The sequence below is a fragment of the Alosa pseudoharengus genome, unplaced genomic scaffold (genome assembly GCF_046254945.1).
Source record: "Alosa pseudoharengus isolate Yale_2024_CS ecotype anadromous, Long Island Sound unplaced genomic scaffold, YU_APseudo_1.1 YU_APseudo_1.1_scf_14, whole genome shotgun sequence".
NCBI lineage: Eukaryota > Metazoa > Chordata > Actinopteri > Clupeiformes > Clupeidae > Alosa > Alosa pseudoharengus.
The window spans coordinates 34,149,985-34,169,236 of NW_027468609.1; the positions used below are offsets into that span (position 1 = coordinate 34,149,985).

General features: G+C 44.1%; 1 protein-coding gene and 1 long non-coding RNA gene across 3 annotated transcripts in view; one reads left to right on the plus strand and one right to left on the minus strand.

Annotated features, from left to right (window-relative positions):
• specc1lb (sperm antigen with calponin homology and coiled-coil domains 1-like b) overlaps nt 1-17,242 on the plus strand; it is a 34,110-nt gene extending 16,868 nt beyond the window's left edge. For both annotated transcript variants that reach the window (XM_076284774.1, XM_076284773.1), the window contains exons 10-16: nt 1,327-1,405; nt 1,968-2,057; nt 3,776-3,938; nt 5,771-5,873; nt 10,296-10,412; nt 13,639-13,698; nt 14,204-17,242. In XM_076284774.1, the coding sequence (XP_076140889.1) occupies nt 1,327-1,405; nt 1,968-2,057; nt 3,776-3,938; nt 5,771-5,873; nt 10,296-10,412; nt 13,639-13,698; nt 14,204-14,293 (702 nt within the window). In that variant the 3' untranslated portion in view covers nt 14,294-17,242. The remainder of the gene's footprint in view (nt 1-1,326; nt 1,406-1,967; nt 2,058-3,775; nt 3,939-5,770; nt 5,874-10,295; nt 10,413-13,638; nt 13,699-14,203) is intronic.
• Nucleotides 11,099-12,649, minus strand: LOC143122571 (uncharacterized). The gene is made up of 3 exons (XR_012986729.1): nt 12,499-12,649; nt 11,767-11,797; nt 11,099-11,246 (listed from the first exon to the last, which is right to left on the minus strand). It is a non-coding gene; the product is annotated as an uncharacterized LOC143122571 (long non-coding RNA).
• Nucleotides 17,243-19,252: the final 2,010 nt, after the last annotated feature.

Below are 19,252 nucleotides of genomic sequence, written 5' to 3' on the forward strand. Positions count from 1 at the left end.
CTTGTGGCACAGGTTGATCGCCGTTGTCCTCCATTTTATTTTCGCAAAACACCAACAGCAGCTGATTGAAACTAATAGGCTAGGCGCGCGTAAAATTGGTGGGAATGTTATTTTTAGTTTTCGCAACGCCTAGCCTACTGCACTTCCGGAATTCTTTATTTTATTTTTCTGCTTGTTTGTGAGTTTTGTTACATCTGTCTTTTTATTTGTTTAATTCGTTAAAAATTAATAGTGTACATATTTGGTTAAAATCGATTCCCCGTTTTCGTTTTCGAAACTTGTGTTGGTTGGTCCAATCGATTTTCGAACGTAAAGTGACAGCCCTAATGGACATAGGAGAGGAAGGAAAAGGGTTTGCCTTGAGATTCCATCGTCCTCCTCTTCTGACATCATCACTCCCAGAAATCCAGAACATCCCAGAGGTCCAGTGGAACAGCATTACAGATCTGCCCGGCTGTGTGAAATGGATCTGACCGAACAAAACAAACAACAAACACACAAACATTCAAGAAAAACATTCAAGCTTTTCCATGAAATTACAGCCATTAACATGATTTTGAACTGGTGTATTATATCCCTTAACAAACTTTTTTTGTTTACACTAAATGTTTACACCTGCATGTCTTCCATCATCAGTCTGGTTAAATTCATCACTGTGAGACTTGACAATTTTATGAGCACTTGAAATGGTCGCTTCTTCCGCAGGGATGATGAACTACACGTCTTTAATCTGTCCAGCGATTTCATTAGATTTCACTTTGAGTAGTGAGCCAAAAAGAGACACTGGGCTCAGACGTCTGCGCCCGTACAGTAAAGCAAAGAAGATGCCCTGTGGAGCCGAATGCTTTGCATACCTCAGCGAAGCGGACGTCTGTGTGTAATTTAGTTAGGGAGTGTGTGTGCGTAAGAGTCCCAGAAGACATGATGCTGGACATGACCACAGGGCAGTAAATCCCACTCCATTCATCTTCGATGAATATGAGCATTGTGGATGCGAACAAGCCCTGCCTTATGATCTTGTGTTTGTAGCTGTGTTAGCCACAAGTAATTGACTCGTATTTATAGAACATCTGATTACTCAGATGATTGGACACTGTCGCACTTAGGGTTCCGTAAGAGCCGAAAGTCTTAATTCAGTCTCTGTAAACCGCACCACAGTCTAGGAAGTTTGTTTGAGGACACTGTGTCCTCACTGCAACCTTTGACCTTCATTGTGTTTTTGCTATGTGCTATAAGCTAATAAACACAAACAGCTTTGTTTTGTTCCAAAGAAAGGTTATGATATCTATGTGAACTGGACTTGAACTGTGCTGTCTTGGTTTACAGCGGCACTCTGTGACCACGCCCAAACCCCTCTCCTCTCTGGTGGACAAAAGACCAAGCTACTCCGACCTCAGTATGCCAGGTATGTTCTTCCCTGCACCCCACTAGGCCCCATCACACACACACACACACACACACACACACACACACACACACACTAAAGCAGATGTGAATCTCTCTAAGGAATCTGAAACAGGTGTGTGGCGGCACTCGCCTCAGATCCTACACAAACCATACCATATGTATGCACTTAGACACACATGCAGCTGTCTACTGTTTTTCAGAGGTAGGGTGAGTTCAGGAGGACTTGGGGTTATATAAATATGCCAAGTTTATACTGAAGGTTTTGTAGTATAGGTATTGTCTTTACATTTATCTCCCCCAGAAATTATTTATTGGTAGCGGAAATCTACCATATATGCACATAGGAAGCTGCTTTGAGTGTCCTTTCAGTGTGTGTGTGTGGGTGCTCAACCCTTTCATGATTATGGACACGCCAGCAGGCCTTTGGGTCCCCCACTTTAATATCATCCCACATAATACTATTTGAATAAAACATGAAACCCAATATAGTGGCTCATAACATAAGAATGGTTACATTGAGTGTGTGTGTACATGTGTGTATGTGTGTGTTAACCCATCAGGAGAGCACCTTCTCCGTACTTCACCGGGCACACGTTCAGGCTCAGCTCTCCAGCGGGTGCCCAACATTGACTCGTCCAAATCCATCTCAGGTGTGTTTACGCTTGTGTGCCATCTGTCTTTCGCTGTTGCTGTTTATATTAATGTCCAGGTTTCCATGCACTCCATATTCCCATCAAGGTCCATATTCAGAATAATGTTTCCATGTGCATCAGAAAAGGGAATATTCCTGTTTACATGTTAATCAGTATATTTGGAATAAATAGCGATGTGCAGTGGAAGTAGTATCTGCATTGTGACCTCAGCGGTCTCTGTCCCTGAATTTAATTCATGACACTAAAATAGGTGAATTTGGCCAGATTAGAGCCGTTATTGTTTTGCATTTTAGCCTTATAATAGGCTGCTTTGTGTTCTTTCCACCGATTCGTCATCTATCAGCAGTGCAAAACCTGCATTTTGTCATTAGCATTACAGAAGCTTTACGATGCTTTCACTCATCATTAAATTCCATCATGACATAAGCTTTCAGGTTTAAATACATAAATTCAAGTCAAGTCAAATTTATTTATATAGCAAATTTCAAAGCAATAGCATTGCACCAAAGTGCTTTACATAAAATAATAATAATAATAAAAAATAATAATAAATAAAAAAAATAATAACAATAATACATATACAATTATACATACATATAAACATATATAAAAAAAGAGAGGTGAGGGAGTCAGGGAGTGTTAAAAGCTAGGGAGAAGAGGTAGGTTTTTAGGTTGGATTTAAAACTACTAATAGTGGGGCAGGATTTCACAACATCAGGAAGGCTATTCCAAAGCTGGGGAGCATAGACAGAGAAAGCTCTGTCACCTTTGGATTTAAGAGAGGCAGAAGGAACACAAAGAAGACACTGGGAAGATGATCGAAGAGGTCTAGGAGGACAGTAAGGAATTAAAAGATCACATAAATACTGAGGTGCTAAACCATGTAAAGCTTTGAAAACAAGCAGAAGAATTTTAAAATTAATTCTTTGTTCCACAGGAAGCCAGTGCAGTTTAGCCAACACAGGTGAAATTGACCTCATCTTCCCTCTACAAGTGCAGACCTTTCCCTATGTTTGCCAAGTGTCAGAGCATCAAACTGAAATTCCTTGCCTGAACATGCTCAGACGGAATTTAATATTCTAAAAGGGGCATTTTCCGTGTACTGTGTTTACATGCCACAATATTCTGGTTAAAAGAGGCATATACTACGGGTTCAGAATATGAGCTTAATCGTGTTATGGCAGCTGGAATAAGGTGTTTACATGACTCGTGCAATCGGAATATTGTAATTATTCCGTAATTTGGCATGGAAATGTAGTCATTGAGCAGTTAAGTGGTGATTAGTGTCTCTGTGATTAGTGGGCTTCAACTGTGCGTGCGTGCGTGTGTGTGTGTGCGCGCGCGCCCTGTATGAACCCAGAGCCATGAGCTCATCACCAGAGTGTGTGTTTGTGTGTGTGTGCGCGCGCGTGTGTGTACGCGTGCGCTCTGTTTGTTTGTTGACTTTCCTGTTGTGTTTCTCAGTATCTCGGCAAAAATGTAGTCATTGTTGTTTTGTCTCATTGTAGCAGTTAAGTGGTGATTAGTGTCTATGATTAGTGGGTTTCAACTGTGTGTGCGTGCGTGCGCGTGCGTGCGTGCGTGTGTGTGTGTGTGTGTGTGTGTGTGTGCGTGTGCGTGCGCGCGTGCCCTGCATGAACCCAGAGCCATGAGCTTATCACCAGAGTGTGTGTGTGTGTCTGTTTGTTTGTTGACTTTCCTGTTGTGTTTCTCAGTATCTCGGCGTAGCAGTGAGGAGCTGAAGAGGGACCTGTCCGTCACGGAAAACACCGGCTCCACCCCCCTGATTACGCTTGGACCCTCCTCCCCGCAGCTGTCACTCACCTCAAGCTCATCCCCCACGGCGTCCGTCACCCCCACAACCAGAGGCCGCTTAAGGTATGGAACAGAAATACCCGGCCCTGTGTTTTGTCACGTTCCATTTTCCTCGGAGGTGGCTGCTAAGAATTGCATCTGACACCCAAATTGACTGTGTTCCAGTTGTAACAGGTGAGAAGAACAAGATGACAACCATGAGATACAAATAGGACGGAACCGCTTCTAAACAACCCATTTCTGTTGCTTTCCTTTACTGTTGATGGGCAAAGGCATCTTGACATTTTAAACTCAGGCTTGAATCATGAGCATCCTCCCTAACAGCAAACACAGTTTCGGGAGGAACTGTTTGCAGCATAACAATGAAAAACTCAATGCAGTGCAGTGCCTGAAGACATTCCAGACTGATGGTTTTGTTAAAAATGGGAACCCCAGATATGCAGAAATAGCAACATCATTGGTACATATGATGAAGTTATTGCCTGTGATTCAATGTTGTGGGTTGAATTATAAGATTTGCTGGGGTGCACGAAAGGGACCAAATGCGCTAGAGAGTTGAATGTTGAGTCATCCTCTGTTAGATGTACAGTCTCTGTCCCTGTTTGACAATTCTGTGACCTGCACTGCATTTAGGGAGAGAACACAATGTGTATGAAAGAGTCAAACATTATTTGTGTAAATTTGATATGTGTTCATCTCTTCACTCATCCTCTCTGTCACACTTGAGTGTCATCTCCTGTCTCTGTCACTCTCTCTCTTTTTCATCCTGCCTGACTTCCTGTCTCACTTCCTGTCTGGCACACCTGTTGCCCTGTCTTTTGGAGCTGCCTGTTTATCTAACTGTCTATCTGCCAGCCTGTGTGTCTGTATGTGAATGTCTTATAATCTGTCCTTTTCTCATCTGTGGGGGCCTGATAGTAATAGTACCTGTTACAGTAAGTCTCAGCCTTATGGGCGCTGCATGAATGAGGTTTTGTCATCGGGTCTTTACATCAGCTGGCTGTAGGTACTCAGTGTTAAGCAACAGTAGGTGTCCAATTTCTCGATGACAATGACGGAAGTGTTATCGGAGCCCAGGAATGATGGGAAGGCAACTCTGAGCGGAACGAATGCTCGGCTGTAGGCGTTTTTAGAGAGAGAGAGAGAGTGCGCATCACTGTACCTGGCCAAGCACAGTCTCTGTAATTCGACCACTGCGGCCTCGGTACAGTCTGAATAACTAAGTACAAACAAAGTGGTCAGTAAGGTGAGACCCTCCCTGGCACCCCCTGCTCTGTATGCCCCTCTTGATGCCCCCCCAAAGCCCCCTTCTCAAAGCCTGCAGCTTCTTCTCTTGCTCCCATCCTTTTTCTCTCTTCCAATTGTCTCTCTCTCTGTATTATTGACATCTCTCATCCCCCACCCCCTCATCCGACGACGAGGCCAATGACGCACCTAGAGCGAAAGCTGTGTTAAATATGCATCAGTGTACTGTAAGCTTATCATCACTGCCATAGACCCCCCCCCCCCCCTCCTCCTTCAGAGTCACTACAGTCCATCTGGCAGAAGTGTAACCGGTCCGTTGTGATAATGCCCCAGATAATTGGGTCATGTCACACTCTGAGTGCACTCAATCCAATAATTATGGGTTTGTTGAGGAAATTACTGGGGCTGTATTGATTGTTGATGTGGTATTAGCGAGATTGTCGGTTAATCACTTTGTCTCTCTCTCTCTGTCTGTCTGTCTGTCTGTCTGTCTCTCTCTCTCTCTCTCTCTCTCTCTCTCTCTCTCTCTCTCTCTCTGTCTGTCTGTCTGTCTGTCTGTCTGTCTGTCTGTCTGTCTCTCTCTCTCTCTCTCTCTCTCTCTCTCTCTCTCTCTCTCTCTCTCTGTGTGTGTGTGTGTGTGTGTGTGTTAGGGAGGAGAGGAAGGACCCCCTGGCCGCTCTGTCCAGGGAATATGGCGGCTCCAAGAGGAACGCTCTGCTGAAGTGGTGTCAGAAGAAGACAGAAGGCTATCCGGTATGCAACACTCCAACATGACGCACACTTGCCCGCACACTCATATACTGCTCATCATGCACTCTTCTATTCATTAAATATGTATTACAAAGAATGTACCACGTGCACTTAACCATTGATATTCAAATGTGACATCAGGGTTCTCTTGATGCACGAGGACTACTGATCATAATCGAACATTTCCTCAAGCTGTAGTCAGACCCGCACAAGAGGAACACACACACACACACACACACACACACACACACACACACACACACACACACACAGTATGCCGGGAGAGAGAATGTAAAGAGCAGGCTGTGATGGACAGAGAGAATAAAAGTGTTATTCTAGTCAAGCGAGCTGCAAACCACTTCCTTCCTCTCTCTCTTCTGTCGCTTCCCTCTCTGGCCCCCGTAATGTGTTTACTGATCAGCCAAGACGGCCGGCCAGCCCTGCCACGTTGCCATGGCTCCCATTGAGGCTGGCACCTACCAGGAAGTGTGCCAGATTTCACCGCCCGTCCACACACACATACACCAACCACCGGGGTCGTTCAGTGGCCCAAGCTCGGCCAATTGGGTGCGAGTGTGTCTCATGGGGGGGTTCCATGGGGGGGGTTCCATGGGGTCATGGGAGAGAAATCTGCATTTTGGGTCACCTTTTCTAGGGGGAGGTATTTTTAGGTCGCCTCGTTCCACTTAAAAGTCACTACCCTGGTGACTGGCGCCTTGAGATTTTCCTCTGTCCACCTTTCCAGCCAGCTCAAAATCCTATATTTAAGCTCTTTTGATCCAGCAGTATGGCAGCCATATACATCCCTCTTTCTCTCTCTGTCTGTCTGTCTGTTTTCTGCTTCTTTCTCCCCCCTCTCTGTCTCCCTCTCTCCTGTGATGAATGGTAATGGCCACGGTGGGATAATGCTCGTTTGTCACCGGCCCGCCTAATGTGTTCATTAAAAGTGCTCTGGCTGTGTGCTTAGAGTGCTCTGATGTGTTTTCTCTCTCTCTCTCTCTCTCTCTCTCTCTCTCTGCCCCCCTCCCCCTTTCTCTCTCTCTCTCGCTCGCTCTCTCTCTCTCTCTCTCTCTCTCTCTCTCTCTCTCTCTCTCTCTCTGAGTCACCACACAGTACCACTCGTCCAGGCCTCTTTCCTCTTCTCTTCCTTTCCTCCTCTTTTTTATTTTTCTCTCTCTTTTTTCACGTTTCCACATAGATGATCTTTCATGCGCTCCACGGGGCCTTTTCCTGTTTGTGTGCATACACACACACACACACACACACACTCTCGGCAGCTACTGCGCCCTTCTGGTGGCGGTGGTGATGCGACTGGTAATGAGAAGCGGTTGTGTGTCTGTGTGTGTGTCTGTGTGAGTGTGTGTGTGAGTGTGTGTGTGTGTGTTTGCGCGTGCACTCGTGTGTGTGTGTGTGTGTTTCTCCGTTGTTTGCATGACTCATTGACTCCATAGCAACGCAGCGCCTTTTTCAGGGACATTAGCGTATTCCAAGAAGAGAAACTGGTCACTTGTAAAGGCAGGTGTTTTTTATTCTGCTTGTTATGGTTTTTGCTCCCTTTATGGAAAGTCGCCTGGCACTGGTCTTGATGCACTTGATGGCTATAGAGAGGTGAAGCTTAAAGGGTAATAAAGAATGAGATGGATTCTGAAAACATGCTCTTTCCATGGTGCAATTATTTTCATTGCACTCACAAGCGGCTAGTCGTACTTAATACCCAGTGAGGTGGCGTGCCCACTGTTGAAAGAAGGAAGGGCGCATTGCTGTTCTCTGCTGATTTTCTGACCGCTCAGTTAAGGTCATGTGACCTCTCTCTGAGCCTATGGCTCTCATGCTCGAGACAGAATGTTGGTGAGTGTTGGAGTGTCCAGTAGTGCATTAAGTGGAATGTTCCAGGACGTCAGAGAATGTCCATAGCACACACTGTGCTGCCTGGTTGCCATGATGAATACTCTCCTATACAAGCCTTTTTAATCGAATGAATCGTTTTGCATTTGCAGAAGAAGCTGCTGCTGATTCACTGCAGATGTTCACTTTGTCACTGAAGGACAATATGGAATGTTAGATGAGCCATTGCTGAGGGCATGTTGCATGTGTGAAATGCATGTTTTCCCTATGCATCTTCAGTACTAAGGTGACCCTGAATCAAGAGCAGGTACTTAGTTCATTCCTTATCTCTTGTTTAGCATGATTTCAACACACACACACTCACTCTTATCGTATCTGTTGATTTCATTGGTGTTAACTCTTAACATTGAGACACTGCAGGATGATGTCACCATCTCACTTACAACATGAAAGCAAGGCAAGACTGGTCTGGCACCTCTGGTTTGTGTGTGTGTGTTTGTGTGTGTGCCAGCGTGTGCATGCCCTGTATGAACCCAGAGCCATGAGCTCATCACCAGAGTGTGTGTTCTCCCAGGTCTGTAGAGTTTCTGCTGATAAGCCTCATGTCAGCCAGGGAGCCCAACCTCACGCACGTGTCAAGAGGGAACTTACTGAATGAGGCCATTGTGATGATAACTGCATGAAGGTGTTGCATTGTTTGTTGTATTGTTTGTTGTTGTGTCTCCTCATTTCTATGGTGGTGGTTGGAGTCATTTTAATCTGATTAAACAAACAAATTGAGAGTGAAAGTGTGCGTGTGTGCAGGTGTAACACGGTGTGAACTAGGGGAGAGCGAGAGGTGTGAATTAGTCCAATCCCACACTCTGTGATTCTGTGATAACAAGACATTAGCATCTGCAGGACGTCCCCTCTCTGTGGAGCCTGCGCTGTGACCAGTCCCAGCGTGTGACTCCAGCTCTCCCACTGATCTGGGATCAGCTCGTCGTCCTCACACAACACTCTCTCTGGCCCGGCCTCCATTTCCCTCCCTGCTGCTTCGTCGTTCGCTGGAGCCATTTTCAGTGTCCATTCCCGGTGGTGCTCGTCCCAGTGTGACTCTTTCTCAGAGCTCTGGTACTCTTCTCAGAAAGGAAATGTCACTAAGCATCTGGCTTACCCCTTTACTTATTCTTGGCTACGCAACAATGACTAGAAAGGCCACAGTATGTATCCTTGGTTTAGTTCCCTTTTCTATAGGACTGCAGATATCCTGTCAAGCTTTAAGTAGAAGTGGCTCTCTGGACACTAATTCACTGGACACTAATTCACTAATTGTGACTGGCCTATAAATTTGTTTGTTTGCATGCAACATCTTCACCTAGTTCATGGTCTAAGTTGAACCGATGAACTTTAGTTTCTTTGCATCTTTATTTACAGAGGTTGTGGGTTTTTATTTGTTTTATTACTCATCTTGCCAAAGGTGTTGGATGATTGTTGTGTGTTGCATGCGAGTGAGTTGGCACATTTTAAAATAGTAAAAAAAAATACATATGGTTTAATATGGTAATTTAAATACTCCTAAAATCAAACTTGTGTTTTCTATGGCCAGCAGTCACGTCATTTAATTAACACAGACAAGCATACCTTCTGGCAGCCATTAAACTCTTTGTGGTCAGTAAAATATATTTTTTTAAGAATTTTGACTGAAGATAGGAGAGATTCTCCTGTCAGTTTCTCATCCCTGGCACTATCAATCACTGTCTGTAAACTTGTTGAACATAGCCGAGCACTTCTGTGCAGTAGTTGGCTCCAGCCATAATCACTCATAATAGCTCAAGCCTCCATTAGGCAGCCATTAGAAGTCCCTCTCCTCGGCCCGTGGGCAGTGTTTGGAGATGGTACCATCCTCCAGTTAAAGCCTGTTCATAAACAAAATGAATCTGCATTGAACATGCCCCCTGCAGCACCATGACTGAACTGTAAAGAGATGGCAGTGCTCACTGGCTTTTGGCATACACCAACTCATTGTGCGTGTGTGCATGCTTGTGTGTGTGTGTGTATATATATGTCATCAGTGCAGACAAATTGTCCTCGTGCAAACACAGCAATAAAGGAGGATGTAAACATTACCAGGCACACGTGCACACAGACACACACACTCACACACTCGCCCCGTAAGCCACTCCTTACCAGTGAAACCTCTCCTGTCATTTGAGTGGTTGGCCATTGGCAAACAAACACATATGGCTGTTGTATTTTCTCAGTTGTTTGGTTGGCGGCAAGTCAATGAAGTCCTGATAAGAATCCACTCTTATTTGTTATTATCCCCTGAGCACAATGCCACACTGATCCAGCACCTCATTTGCCTGTCAGATCAACACAGGGCTCTGTGCAACAAAGGATTTTAAGTGCTGATTGTTCCTTGTTTGGGTTTCACTTTATTCTTGTAATTCAGATGCCTTTGTCAGACTCTCTGAGAAATAAATGTTGACAAAAGCAATTCCATTGTTACTACATAAGGCAAGTAATTTGATGATGGTTGCTAATATGATTGTATATATTATTGATATATATGTTCCTCTCTCGCTCTCCATTCTCCAGAATATCGACATCACTAACTTCAGTAGTAGCTGGAACGACGGTCTGGCGTTCTGCGCTGTCCTCCACACGTACCTCCCGGCACACATCCCCTACCAGGAGCTGACCAGCCAGGACAAGGTTAGGAGGCCATTGCACATCACCACACAGACTCCTTCCCCATCACCTATCTATCTTCACACTCATCTCAGTCACAATCTCTCTCTCTCTCTCACACACTCTCTCACACACACACACACACACACACACACAAAGCCCTTACAGACATACGTGTAAGACCGGAGGTTCGGCGGATGTTAAACAGTGGGGCCGTATATCTGAACGACATAAACGGTCATATGGAAGTAGCCTGGCCCTTACCGCCTGTGACTACGAATTCTCTTCGTCATACAGTCTGGAACAAAGTAATAAGAATCCGTCTCCGTAATGGGCGGATGCTTATTTCGAGGTTTAAAATCATTGGGGTTCCCTTAACCAATCAGCAACGTTTGGTAATGACGTATGCTGTGCGCCGGAGTTCAGGCTATTACGCTTACCACTTCCGCTTCAGGCTCTTACCTAGCGTTCATGGGCTTCGTAAAAACCTTTCTCCGAGTGAAAACATCATCATTCCGCGTCATTCACGTCACTTAATGTGTGAGTCAGAGGTCGGAAACTGGGGCTAGATTTTGCTAACAGAGTTGCCCAGTTAGGGGCTCGTCATCACTTTTGTCGTCACGTTGTAGTTTGGCTTTTTGATGTCTTAAATTCACGGTATAAATGTCCATCCCCTACTCCAGTTTTAGCATCAGCCAAATTGTGATTACAGCACTTGATTACAAACACAAACACTTACTTCTCAGGCGCATCTCTGACCCCAATCCATGGCGTCGTCCTATAGGACCACAAAGCAGACATCAGATCCACCATCTTACGGAGAGCCTTCAGTGGATTGAGTCTTGGACCTTCAGGTTGCTAGAGAACAATACATATAGTGCAGCAATCATTCTCAGTGAGTTAACTAATGTTGAATAATAGATCTTTTTTTCCATACAGAGGGAAGTTTAAATCTAGTTACAGAGTTTCATAGTGACAGGCTGTTGGTCAAAACATGTTGGCCAATGCAGCCAAAAAGGCTTTTCCTTTGGAGTGCCTTTTGTAGAATTAGTTTCAATTTTATTTTGGTAGTGTTTCATTAAGTCTTCAGGTCTGATTGTTAGTAGCCTATATGAAATTATATTTGATATGTTTAACTTTGAAAGTCTGTAACTTGTATAGGGCAATTCCACGCAAAACTGTCACATCCATAATGCCAACTAAATACCATGGCATTGTGTTGGTGTTATGGATGTTACAGTTTTGCGTGGAATTGCCCTATACATTTGAATGGCCACAAGAGCGGACAGTTACAGAACACAGTACATAGCATTGACTTATCCTCTGAATAACACAGGTTCAAGTTCATTCCTCCCTGTCATCGCGGGTTCATCCTCACCATCCATAGCGTCCTTCTGCTCGTCCAACAACTGGGGAGAGAATTAGCAAACATGACGTTCATTTTAGTGCTGCTTGATAAGGGTCTGTGCAAGACCATCCGAGAAAAACTACTCACAACTGATGTAACGTTATTCAACACAATCGTTGAGCGCCACCCTGACTACACATTTGCCATCAGAGACAAACTTAATACAAAAATATGTAATGTGCAGGATCGGGGCAGAGATCAGTAGAGAAAATCGTCGCGTCATCAAGGACAGACAGAGAATATGGCGTAAAACTAAATGTTTCACTAGCTGCTACGCTAGGCTGATAATAAAATTCAGTGCACCAACAACTGTGTACATACGGTAGCTACTCATTTTTTACTAGCAACTAAACACATTTCAAAACTGCTAAATCAATGTCGCTTGCAGTAGATCTGATCCACAAGCTATAGTGATGCCGATTTAGGTAGAGCAAATATCAGGTTCGTAAATTATCTTTGTAGCCTAACTACCAAATTAATCTGGTAGCTAGTGCCTCAGCTAGCTCTGCTATCGGTATCAGATGGTTAGCTAGCTAACGTCAACTAACGTTACTCCTCAATGAGCTAACATTCATGACGGCGACACGAGATAATAATAATGTTATTACCTAAACTCCCGCAGACATTTTACTACATAGATAACTCGTTACACTGACACAGACTAATCACAAATACCTTGCCACATTTCAAACTGCCACTTACCTGGAAATCAGACCGCATCTTGCCACGACGATGTACCAAATTCAGTCACCCAGGCCAGCTCCAGTTGGTCACAGCAAGAGAGAGGCGCGAAAATGAAAAATATTTGACGTTTTCATCAACGAGGTAGCGTCAGCGCATTCTGACCACGCCTTTTTAGGCTAATATGGAAGTCCAAACTTAGCCGGTTGTTCTACTGCTCCCCCCTTAGTATTTCCTCCGGACATTATGTAAATGTGCTGTGTCTGAACGAAGCGTACAGTAGAACATGCGGTTAAAATTCACACCTAGTGAGAGGGCGTGTCGGTGACGTTTCTTTCGTGCGTCCATGTGGTTAGATCTGACTTAAATGCCAGTGTTATGATGGAGTGGCATAGTGCTGTCTAGAAAATCTCCGACCTGGAAAGATGCAGACATCACTGAGCTACTGTCCATGAGGGCAGACAGCATTGTGATAAAACACATGAAGGGAACAGCAAGAGACACATTGATGTAGCCTACAACTGCATCGCAAGGCCAAAGGAATTCAAAAGACCGAATCATGATGGCCTTGAAGTCTTGAGTTAGCCTACTGAATTGGCTGGTACCATAAAGTTTGTGCTTGCTCTCTCCAACGCAAACCAGATTTGGGGTTCCATAGCCAAGTAATTCTGCTACTAAACGTTGAAAACAGATAAATGTGTTTATTCGAAGCACACATACAAATACTGTAGGTCAATTTCAAGTGCGCACTTACTACTTAGTATTAGCCTACACACAATAGATTTTTCTTTAGCCTACATAATGCATACACTTTGTAAACAAACAGCAGCTGTGACAGCGGCCGCATATATTCTGTGTCATATCTCGCCTCTTGTGAACTCTACAAGCCCCCACCCCTCACTCGACAACCACACGGAGATTCTGTAATGTGCGTGTATGTCGTTCACACATAGGTCCGTATAAGGTCCGCAGGTTAGCATCATATCTGAATCATCCGAAGGGTAGGACCTCCGTTTGACAAACATCTGCATATACTCCGGAGGTTATATCTGAAAGCCCTTACACACACACACACACACACACACACACACACACACACACACACACACACACACACACACAAACAGACCCTCTGAGTGTCTATTTTCCCTTCGTCCACAGAGGAGAAACTTCACCCTGGCCTTCCAGGCTGCAGAGAGCGTTGGGATCAAGTCCACACTGGTTAGTGTTGTCCTCATCCTATCCGCTGCTATTAACGACATGTTTAGGTGCTGTGGAGGGTACCGAGAGTGTGAGGAGTCTTTATTTGGGTATAGGGAAGAGGCGCGACTGTGTTCAAAGGAGAGCCGCCTAAAAACTGTCGGCATCATGGCCTTAAAAGACTATGTGCTCAGGCCCAGACAGATAGGCAGAGTTATTTTGCAGTCGTCGTCAAGGAGACAGAGTTGAGGTTATCCTGGTCTTTGTTGCTTAGTGACACACCATTGTTCATCACTGTCACTCATCCGCTTGTTTCCCTCTCTCTGCCCCATCCCTTTTGTTTTGTCCTTGTCTGTCTGCTGTCTCTTCTCTTTCTCCATCTAATCTCATTGCTGTCTATCCACATCTCTCTCTCTCTCTCTCTCTCTCTCTCTCTCTCTCTCTCTATCTCTCTCTCTCTCTCTCTCTCTCTCTCTCTCTCTCTCTCTTTCTCTTTCTCTTTCTCTCCATACTGCATATTTCTCAGGACATCAGTGAAATGGTGCACACAGAGAGACCCGACTGGCAGAGTGTCATGACTTACGTCACAGCCATCTACAAGTACTTCGAGACCTGAAGACACTCCACCACCACCACCATCACCCCTCCCGGCCTGGACTTTATTCAGAACTTCAGAGACGCCCAACCCTCAAGCACACCCCTCTCCATGAGGGGGCCTACCTAACAGACAAAAACAAGTAAACGGCAAGAAACGAGACCGAAACCATCTCTGGGTTCAGCTTCCGCGTCGGTTGCGCTGCGTGTGTAGCGTCTCGCCTCCTCCTCCTCCTCCTCCTCAGCCAACATGAACTTCCTGCGCCAGTGCCGCGCTGTTGCACAACACAAGAAGCTGCAGCATGCATCGCTTATCGCCAGACCATCAGCACGCTGCGTCAAGACAGACACTCTGTGCAAGCGTTGTGGTTTTATGACCACAGATTGTGTGTGTGTGTGTGTGTGTGTGTGTGTGTGTGTGTGTGTGTGTGAGTGAGTGTGTGTGTGTGAGAGAGGTGTCGCGTGTTGTTATTTGAGTATGTACAGTATGAGCTATGTGAATATGACTACACAAGCAGGCCTTTTGTTATTTTCCTCCCAGCACAGACCCTCCCTCACTTCCTGTCTACCTAGGCTGCCTGTTCTCATGTGCCCTACCCACCGCCACCACCAGCCTATTTTCACACGTAACGCCGTTACAACTCACACACTATTAAGAAAAGAAAAAAGACTGAACTCGACAGTGAGGCCCTGAGATCAGAGTTGCAGGCCTCCTCTTTTCGGTGCCAAGCTAGTACCGTGCCAGATGACCACTGGGGAAAGCATTTTCCTCTCTGTGGCTTCGTTGTGGTGATCGTGCCTTACCCCGACCCGTCAATTCAGTCTCAGCATTGGGTACAACATGCTTCCTAAATCTGTCGAACAGAAATAGATTTTTTGTGACAATAACCCATTTCTCTTTTTTTTTCTTCTCTCCTCGAGAGAGTGAGACACTGAAGCGTGTTTTGGTCAGCTGATGTTCCACCCAGTGCCAAATTAAGTCTGTGACTGCTCTGTTGAAATCATTGATACTACCGAAATGGTTGTTGCGCCTATTGATGCATGTGTATTGTGTTGCCAAGCTTTAGAGTCTTAAAACTCCTGAATAGGCATCTAAAAGGGACACTCTACTACACTCTACAGTGACCACATCATAGACCAGGTTCTCTATGTATGTATGAAAACTAATGATTTCCATTACAATTGTATATACCAAGCACACTACATAGTGGCTTTTTGTGCAATGTTCAAGCTATAGCTAAAGTGTTCAAATAGAACACATACCTTGGAATGATTGTCGCACACATTCTTTGTCCCGTTTGCCTTTGTCCTACCACAATGCCTGTCACTACCACCCGTGAGCTGATCAATTATGGCTGTCTTAAGCCTCTCAGTTCTACTGCTGTACCCGCAAAAGTTGCAGTTACTTCACCTCAATGCTAAATTAGCCTCTCCTCTATACTGTAATCCTCTGAAATAACTTTGCTAAGTAATCTGATCATCCTAAACAAGCTCCTTCATCATTCCTCATCATTTTTTTTTCTAGCATAGCAGTTATGCAGAAGCTCTGTGGTATTTCCATGATCACGCTCTCCACCAGCAAAACACTTTGGAAAAAGGATTTCGAATCCCTGTTTGGCATTCCATTCCAGCCTCGTCTCGGATCTTTTGCTCCCAGATTTCAAAGCACAAGTAGGACGGTAGTGGGCCAAGCGCTCTCTTTTTGTCATTATTTTGGGCATTCTCTCCACTTTGTACTTCTCCATACCTATGGAGTTTGTTTATCTTAAGTGCAAAGCTAGACCAAAGCCCTATAAACTCATCCAGAGACTCAAGATGCACCAGCCTTGAGCGAGCGCTTGATTGGTTGTGAACTGCATTGCTGCACTATTGTGAACGCAATTGCATAGGCTGCACTATTATAAAGTTTTTCTGGAGCTGGTCTTGAGAAATCATACAAGTAGTACTCCGATGCGATCGCACAGCAGCGGGTTGGATGCCTTATGCTACTGGAGATCTCTCGTCAAATGTGCTTTGAACCTCACTGGCACAGACTTCCTGGATCCAGTGTTAAATAAGTTGTCAGTACAAACAAGTTAAATATTCTAGAGAACAAATAATATTGGTTGTGCCAAACTCAATATTGTCCAAGAACTGTATTCATTTCGGGCTTCGTACAGCGGGTTGAGATGATTGGTTTTCCCTTGGGGTGATGGCTTTAAAATATCTACGGGGGGGAAAGGCCACATGGAAAGACCTGTTATCATTCATATTGAAACAGTGCTTGCATGATGATGCACAAGGGGAAGGTAGGTCAACCTCAAATTCAGATTGGGATCTCCACGCTAACTTGGTCTGTGGTCTAGCTCACCCCTTATTGCACACAATCATGAGATCACGACCAAGACCATATGGTGACATTTCTGTAAGGACTCAAGCCCAGCTATTTGTTTATCTGACATTTGCAGACATAAGCACATGCTGTTTTTTATTTAATAAATGAACATATTTGGACATATTGGCTTGAGAACAAAGGCATATGCTTTAAATCCTAATCTGAACCTCATAGACTCAAAAATTCTAAGAGCAACAAACGACGGTTCAGTGGTTTAGTAGAGCTTAAGTCATCTGACATGGCTGTGACTAAAATCTACAGAGAGCTTGACAATGAGTGTTTTCTGAGTGTTATGCGTATTTATATGGAATTTGTCTTTTCATGGCTTTGTGTTTCAAAGGAAACCCCAAGGCGTGGATGTGACGTTTTTGTTGAGGTGTTTGATTTGTCGGAGGTTCGTGAGCATGTGTGAAAGGGCAATGAGCTCAAATGAAACTGGTTCGTTAAGCAGATAAACGAAGATCATTTGCCTCTGTTCAAACAATTTTTTTAAAGTTTACAGTTTTTAGTGCTATTTACGCTGAGAATTATCACCCAATCCTTATCATGCTGTTTATTTGTTTCATTTTCAAATAAAACTAATCTACTGTATGTCAACATGTTGAGCTGTTTACACTCATTTTTTCCCCCTTCTGGATTAGTCCAGAGCCTGGACAAAGGTTGTTTGTTTCAGAGTCTGGGAGAATTTTGTATATCCCCATCCCAAATGGGAAAATGTGAGGCTGCAGTCTGTCAGTGGGGATAGGTGGATAAGGTCAGGTTACTGAAGTCATATCATATAACTCTAAAATGATGACTTTCCTGTCAAGTTGACAGACTTGTATATATCCGGTGTATATATAGTTTCTCTTCATTCAAGCTGGAGTGATTTGAATAAAAACACACCTAGTGGTCATTTGCTTTTCTCAATTTCCTCTACATCAAACACCATCTATTCAGGTATTGCGTCATTACTTTTTAGCTAGGGAAATTCTGCTGCTTGATCATCACTGATAAAATGCTAAAAGAATTGTGTTGCAGTTGCAATAGTGGAAAGGCCAACAGAATGAGTCCATGTCGGTTCTTTCATAGGTAGCCAGGTAACCTGAACTCGATGACACAACCGTTCACACGAGATTTCATCAGATGCAAAGCGTACTAATTGAATGTACCTGAACATGAACCTACTATAACACTGCCATTGTTTGGAACAGAGATTCACTTACAATTTCAGGATGCTTATAAGTCATTATCAGGTCTGCAGCACAGAGCAGAGCATGTGGCAGTGTGGTGTCCTTGGCCAGACCTTGCCATTGATAATTCTCTCAACTGATTCCCAACAGAGGTCTTTATTGTGATAGTCTTACTTAAAAGATGACAGATTAATGTTGATTACTGGGCCAGCAAGGCAGACCATGAGATTTAATCTGATGGTAATCTAAAGAGGCCAAAAGTCACATTTGTTTCACAGCCACACAATGGCAAAATCGTGTATATTGTATAGGCTAGATATTATTATCCCAAAGGATTGAATGTACTATGTCCCTCATCATATTTCAATATTGAAGGATTTAGTGAGACTGATTCTAATTATGCCAATGGGCATACACCCTATTCTTCAGTGGTGTTCGACTCCAAATATGGACTAGAGCAGTGTTTCTCGAAGCGTGTTCCATAGGCTAGTGGTTGTGAGCTGTTCTGATCCGTGAGCAGATGCTTTATATTAGTGTTTCTCAAATGCATGACTTCAGAGCTATATGGGAATCTTATAGTATTTTGAGACAAACATCTATATCTGTCTACAAAGATATTATAGGAATCTACATGTTGGGACATAGAAGTAGGCATACTGACTGTAGGCTATAGGAACACTATAGAGCAGGGGTTCTCAAAGTTTTGATTGGTGAGGGCCAATTCAGGAACCCAACATTAACTGAGGGCCGTTAAAGGGGCGGGGGGAGAAAAAGAAGAAAAAAAACCTGGGGAAAAAATCCCATTTCTAATCATTTTAATGACCAGGTTGCATCTCTACAGTTTATATGTATTGCATTAAACACATTTTAATTCATAACTGAGGCTAAACCTGGCAAAATCATAAGAAAAATTGCAATGCACACACAATCCCTGGGGTTCTCTACCCTCAACAGACAAATTTGGGATATAACTGTTCTGGTTGCAGTCAAGTACAAACTTATTTAGAACAAACAGTCTCAGTGTGCCTTATCAGCATATTCAGGGCCAATTCCAGCTACCAAAGCACCACAGGAAAACCTGACGGCCACTAAACAGAGATTCATTCTTTTCAAAGCACACAGCAGTTGTACAGTTGTAACAGTTTTACGGATGTTATCAGATGTTATCGCGGGCCGCCAGAAATGTTTCCGCGGGCCGCACTTTGAGAACCTATGCTATAGTATAGAGGGTAAGGGTATTACAGAGCTATTACAGAACAACCTAAGTATTACACACTACCATAGAATTAGAAATCATAGTATTATGATTTCTTTTTCATTAGGGATGAACTGTTCAACTCCGGTGGCTGTGCTATTTGTAAAGGTTCATTAGGTTGCAAATTGTAGGCTGACCTATTGTTGTTTTTTTCCCCGGGATGTTTAGGGAGTTAAGTTA